The sequence below is a fragment of the Chanodichthys erythropterus genome, chromosome 3 (assembly GCF_024489055.1).
Source record: "Chanodichthys erythropterus isolate Z2021 chromosome 3, ASM2448905v1, whole genome shotgun sequence".
Lineage (NCBI taxonomy): Eukaryota > Metazoa > Chordata > Actinopteri > Cypriniformes > Xenocyprididae > Chanodichthys > Chanodichthys erythropterus.
Window position 1 is genome coordinate 50,449,198 of NC_090223.1, and position 7,161 is coordinate 50,456,358.

Here is a 7,161-nt window from a genome sequence, read left to right on the forward strand (position 1 = left end):
ATGAAGGTTTCAGATTGCACAGTCTGATTCATGTAAGCCATGCAATATGAACACTGAAACCAAATATCTAATCCAGCCTGCATGTGACACAAACACATTGATTGCTAAGATTCAGTATTGATAATAACAAGTCCACTGATCTTATGAACGTTGGTGTGACAAGATTTACGGCCGTGAGACGCAGATGATTGTGCCACAGCTCTCCGTCCAGAGTTTCTAACCTGGAAAAGAAACACGATCCACCCCAATCGAACATGCATATACGCTCAGTGACATCTGATGTGTTTATCAGTCCTTTTGTGCAGAAAAGTTCAATCGAGGAGGAATGAAAGTAAACAGCCGAGTCTTGAGTCGGGTGATAAAGTGGGAAAGGGACGGCTGCTTGACCCCAGCTCAAGGAGGAGGGCCTCATGATCTATAGGGTCCCACACATGGTTCTGAGCATCGTTTGTGAGGCTAAAAATAGCCCAACTTGACTACTGGACACATTTTTTCGACACTATTCCAAACGTAGACCTATCTGTTACTGAGCATCGAATTCCTGTAAATGGTGAGGCTGAGGGTATATAAGCCAGGAGCCGCAGAAGAGCCGCTCACACCTCGACTAACTCCTTCGGTTTTTCACTCGCCTTAGACAAGCACAAGGTGAGTGCAGTGGATGAATTCATCTGACATGCTTTAATGCTTTAGGATCAGGCTTCTCTACTGAACATCATCACAGCTCACGGACAGGGACCTTGGAATATGTTGTATTGGTAACGGAGAGCATCAGGAGAGCATCTGTGCTCGGGGTCACACATCCGGATGCTAAAGACCGCAGACCTTGGACACTATAGTGTTGATGGCTTGACGCTGAGGATGGCTAGATAAAATAAGGGGTTGTGTAAATAGGAACTGTCACTTATTGTGTTTACTGTGCTTTAGCCTCTGTTGATATGCTGATTGTGAGAAAGAGGAAAATCATGTGTACTTAGAACTTATGGGGGAATACATTGCATAAGCTGAGTTCATTTATGAATTGTTCTTATTCAATGTTGTGCTATTTTGCAGCTTAATCAGAACCAGTAAAATGGCCGTTGCTGCTATGCTCGCCGCAGCTGATGTGGATGCTGCTATCGCTGCCTGCCAGGGTAAGACATCATGTGATCATCTCAGACTGCAGTGTATCACATCTGGGGAAATACTATATAATAACTGCCATTGAGAAGACAATAACAACCACTGGTCATTAGCTTGTGTGCATTCAAATATAAAAACGGATGAGCCAAAAGGCTTCTGACGATATTATATTACCTGACTGTATGAATGCACATGAACTAATGATCTGTGAAGTGTTGCAGAATGCATGGATGCTTGCTAATCATTTTAAAGAGATTAACAGTTACCAATAAGTGAAATTTAATCTGAATGAATAAATATAGATGCATGAAATCCAAAATAAAGAAATAAATAAATAATATTTTAAGAGGTATATTGAAACAATTTAATGTATTAAATGTATTTAATTAAATGTATTAAATGTATTAAATGTAAAATGTGGGGTGTATTATATTATATTATATTATATTATATTATATTATATTATATTATATTATATTATATTATATTATATTATATTATCTTATCTAAAGACTTCTTCCATAATGCTTGATTGTTTAGTAGAAGTTGAATTTCTTTTCCTAAACTAAAATCTTAATAAATATAAAAATTACAATAAACATAATACAAGAAACAAATATATAAGAAACAAATGGGACAGGATATTGAGGGGGGGAAACAGTCAAAAAGAAGGCAGCTGAAGATTTGATATACATTAGACTCATGATATTAAAAATAAATTAATAAATAAATAAATAATGTTTAAGAGTATAATAAATAATAAATCAAATTAATATATTATAACATTTATGAGATATATATCAGATAAAACACCAAAGGAAGTCATTTACAAATTGGACAGAATATTGAGGGAGGAAAAAAACATCAAAAAGTGGGCAAATTTAATCTGAAGATTTGATATATATGAATAAATACACACTTGTGAAAAACAAACAAACAAATATTTGGGTTATTTAGAAACATGATCTAAAGACTTCTGCTTAAATGCTTGAAATTTGATATGTAGAAGTTTAATTTCTTTTTCAAAACTACAATATTAATGAATATTTAAATTTTAATAAATATAATACATTTTTACAGGATATTTAGGGGAAAGAAGTCAACAAGTGGCCAGTATACACAGAAATACTATGATAGTTTTGATTAGTTCAATTTTTTTCTTCCATAAACATCTATTTAATATTTCTGTATTTTTTGATGACTTTTATTCTGAAATGTATTTGATGGCTGCCATTATAAGATGTGAAAAATAGTAATAAGAAATTAATCTGCATATATTTAACTGGTAGTGTATATTCTGGTAGTATATATTTCTTAGAAAACGTCATCAAAGTCCCTTTAAGACAAGTCGTTTCACTCGGCGGCCATCTTTGAAATGCCTCTCGAAGAGCTGCACTCTTATCTCTTTGAATGGGGAAACATCAAATTCTCCAAAGCTGTTTGATTCTCAAGCTTTCAATTAAATTTCATATTAGAAATCACCAATGAAATCTGACAACATCTGTCTCATAAATTTTGTTTCTAAACAAAAAACATGGCAGACAAAAAATGGTATTTTTCAGGCTGGATCAAGCTGATGCGAATGCGTAAATGCGCATCTCTTGTGTCTCATTTCGGAGGCGCGCGTCTGACTGTTTCTATAGGAACCGGAGCTTCTAACGGTGTGATGCGATGACTTTACCAATCGGCGACTGCCTCTTATTTTGAAGGCGGGACTTATTCCGCCATATTGCGCGTTGCACTTTATCCCATTCAAAACAATACGAGTGACGCTTCTTGTGTTATTCTATAGTCTGAATATTCTGAATATTGTCTGAATGTTGAAAATGTCGCTTTTTTATGCAAACACTAAGGGGAAATTCCAGTTTTTCATTCTTCAAACAATGGAAATGTTACTTTTGAATGTTCTCTGAACATTAGCAGTAGTGATATTTGAAAAATGTTAGGCGAACCTCCAACTAAGATGTTTCATAAAAACATACCATGAACCATGTATAAATACCATTTTCGTGCTAATGCTAACATTATTAAAGACTAGATAACCTTGAATGAACGTTCTCTAAATGTTACTTGACAAATGTTTGTTCATAGCTTGCCACAACATCAGCCTGAGAAGGTTCTTTTAGTTGAGTTAGTGTAAAAGTGCCTGGACTCAGCCAGGCCTCATTAGCATCATAGCAATATTTCAATTAGAATATTTTGATCAAATGAATGTCATGTTTTGACACAAAACTCTCTCTCCACAGCTGCTGACTCCTTTGACTACAAGTCCTTCTTCGCCAAGGTTGGCCTGTCAGCCAAGTCCTCTGATGAGGTCAAGAAGGCTTTCGCCATCATTGACCAGGACAACAGTGGCTTCATTGAGGAGGAGGAGCTGAAGTGAGACTCAGAATAAATCATACACATTGGACCATGTCAAACAGAGGCAGTTGTGGGCTTCATAGCAGGCTTGTGCTCTTTCTGTAGGCTGTTCCTGCAGAACTTCAAGGCTGGTGCCAGGGCTCTGACCGACAATGAGACCAAGACCTTCCTTTCTGCTGGTGACAGTGATGGTGATGGCAAGATTGGAGTTGATGGTAAATGAAAAATGTCACTTCGAGCTAATTTTACACCTCAGAGTTGAACACACATCAAGAAAGTGCTTTTCATTCAAATTCCGTAGCGTATCTTAATTTTTGGTGTGAAAGCTTGGGTACAAGCTCCAGAAATTGGGTAAAGCCACAGAAGAAATTGACGGAAAAAGAGACATTTAGGATTTTGTCTAGCATAATAATATAACAACATTATATTACATTACATTACATTTTTTTCTGCTAGTTTGGTCAGGTTAGCGTTGCCAACTATTTTCAATGAAAAGTAGCTAAAGCCTGCTCAAAAAGTCACAAAATGTCACTAGATGATGTAATGCGCCAACTTTTGGCACTTTACATCTGTTTTCTCTCCTAATCCATACTCACATTACTGTATCTTAATATAATATACAGCAGAAAATCCAATGAAGCTGTCCTAATTTACATATTATCTGTGAGACAACGGAAAGAGTGTGATATAGTGACTGACTACATGTCAACCAGCAGTCCAAAAAGTCGTTAGATTTGTCGCTAGTCACTTTTTTGAAAGAAAACAAAAGTCACTAAAGGGTTGTGAAAAGACACTAAATTATCAACACTGGGTCAGGCCAAACTGGAAAATGTAACTATTCCATGAGGTGACGATTTCGCATTAATTCGTATGATTTGAATCATACAAAAATGTAGGATTTTCAAGAGAAAGTCTTTATGAAAGACCACCCATAACCCTGCCCCTAAACGTACCCATCATTGGGGTTTAAACAGATCTTATGAAAATGTACAAGCGAGATCATACGAATTAGCCACCAATTAAGCAAAACATAAAATAGTTACGAATTGCTGTAGCCAGTAGCTCAGATTTCTACTTGCTCTGCCAACATTTATACTCGCCTCAACATGAATAAAATACAGTGAATTTTTTTTAAAATGTAAATCTAATTGTAGAAATATTTTACATATATTTCATTATTTGCTTAGATATTTATTCATATGCAAATTATAAATACATAAATGATGTTTAAGAGGTATATTAAAGCAAATTTTGCAATTATACTACATTATAAGAAACATTTAAAAAAAATTTAATTTACTAATTGTGTGTGTGTTTATATATATATATACACACACACACACACACACATATTTTAATATTTACGTAAAATATATTCATATGCAATTTACTATACATATTTCATGCATATAAATGTAAAAAATTTCATTAAATTTTAACTTTTCTTTGTCAAAAAATTGCAATAACATTTTCAACCCATTCTTGCCGATGCTACCAAGAGCAAAAATTAAAAAAAAAAAAAATCCTAATTGTAGATATAATTTTTACATAAATATTTAAATTTTTACATACAATATTATTTCTATGCATTTTTTTATTGATTATTATACATTTTCCACACATTTACATTAACATACTTGTTTGTTTGTTTTTTCCATTAACTTTTAAAAGAAAATTTTCAATAACATTTTAACCTATTTTTACGGAGACTACCAAGTGAAAAGTTTTTGAAAATTTCTAATTGCAGACATACATTTGTTTTACATATATATTTTAATATTTATTTTTGCACTTATTCATATGCAAATAAAAAACAGTATTTATTATTATACATTTTCTGTACATATAATTTTTTTTTCATAGAATTTTATTTTTCTTTACAAAGACGATTTGCAATAGCATTTTCAACCCGTTCTCACATATGCTACCAAACCTATCACAATTAATTCTTGCAATTTCAACATGATCTATGTTAGTCAGTTAAATGATTTTACGTAGCCAACAAATAGTCCAAAAGAATTTACAACCAAAAGGCCTAAGAATGTACTTTCCTGCTTTCTTGGTGGCATCTACTGAAGCTCTATACTGTGGTCAAGGATGATGATCGGCAGTGCAGTTTACCAACATTAGCAGACCCTTGATGATATTTGGAAATGAAATTGGTGATATTTGCAGAATTAATGAATGGTAGTCTCATCTCTGTCTCATCTCTTTGTCTCATCTCACAGAGTTTGCTGCTCTTGTAAAGGCTTAAATTTTCATCTGACCAAGACCCTTCCATATTCAAGGAACCAGAACTCATGACAGCTCACACCTTTCTCAGCTGAACTTTTTTATATGATCTTATTTATGACTGACTTTGGACAGTTTACTCAGTTTCGAGTATGTGTCTGGATAAGGGTATGTTTGTGTTAGTTGGATGTTTTATTTCAAGCCCATTGGCTTGTGCAAATGTACAATCTTGAATGCACTTCTGGGGAAGAGTGAAAAACAAGGAATAAATATAGTTTTGGTGTAAAATGTCTTTGAAGCAAGCTTTTTTACGCTTTCGCTGCTAATCGACGTTCCCGTTGTATTGTCAGATGTCCTCCTGGGAAACTCTGTTTATGATAATGCGCTCATATGGTGCGTTCAAGTTATGACAGAGAGATCGTCACCACAAAGTCGTAAATACGAGTGGGAAGCTCGGGATTTCTCTAAGCCCCAAATTTACGAGTTGGGGGCGTGTCAGTGAAAAACGTGGCGGAATACAACAACACTTAGGCTACGTTTACATGACAACGATGTACTAAAAATGGAAATACTTTTCCTTTGCATTATTCACGTACAGACGACACCATTGTCAAAACTATCCCAGTTCACATGGATCCCCGAGAATGACTAAAAACGCTGTATTATTCATGCCAGGCCAGTAGATGGCGATGTCACTTTGTAAAGAAACTACGTGCCTATACATTGAACATGTAATAATCATGATGTCACCGTTTTCACAAATTTGCGTTTTTATAGTTTACAATTTTATAGTTTGCAACTTTGAAACCCGTTTTCAAAAGTTTGTGTTTCCAGGCCCCCAAAACGCAGTTGTCATGTAAATAAATGGCCAAAACGCATAAAAAGTTTTGCGTTTTAGGTTATAAATGGTTGTGTAAACTTCCCCTTAGGTTATAGGTATTTAGCAGTGACATTGTTAGGCTTTTTATTTACAACAAAATAAGCTAATTCCCTGCACAAAATACAACAGCGTTGTTATAATATATGTAATGACAAGGTTTACAATGGCAGTGTTTATAAATTAATTAAAAACATTAAAAAGCAAAACACACCTGATGCACATTCTTCGTTTTCTAGAAGTAGAGTTAATCCTTGCTGTATTTTTGTTTAGTTAATCAAGAGGAGGTACAACCCCATCTTATTCCGATGAAAGTGACTTGAACACACCTGACGTCATAAATACGATTTCCCAACTGGTAAATACGTACTTCCCAGGCAGGAGGACTTGAACGCACCAATAGTCAGGGATGTCCTGCAGGACGCACTTGGCACAAGGCTGGGCGAGGGAAGGCCCGGAGATTTGCTGAGGTCCACTGGAAGGGATTTGCAGAGGATAGTTTTCGCATGCCCAATTAGAGTCCATGGCAGCTTCCCGAATGCTCAGAATAGCTCATCGAACACTCAAACAAA

The 7,161-nt window shown here is 35.0% G+C and overlaps 1 protein-coding gene across 1 annotated transcript; it reads left to right on the forward strand.

The window, feature by feature from the left end:
• The first annotated feature begins 603 nt into the window (after nt 1-603).
• On the forward strand, nt 604-5,987 carry pvalb1 (parvalbumin 1). Its single transcript, XM_067382683.1, has 5 exons — nt 604-645; nt 1,051-1,130; nt 3,366-3,498; nt 3,586-3,695; nt 5,709-5,987. Exons 2-5 carry the CDS (start codon nt 1,070-1,072, stop codon nt 5,732-5,734), a joined length of 330 nt encoding a protein of 109 aa, XP_067238784.1. The 5' UTR covers nt 604-645; nt 1,051-1,069; the 3' UTR covers nt 5,735-5,987.
• The last annotated feature ends 1,174 nt before the right edge of the window (nt 5,988-7,161 follow it).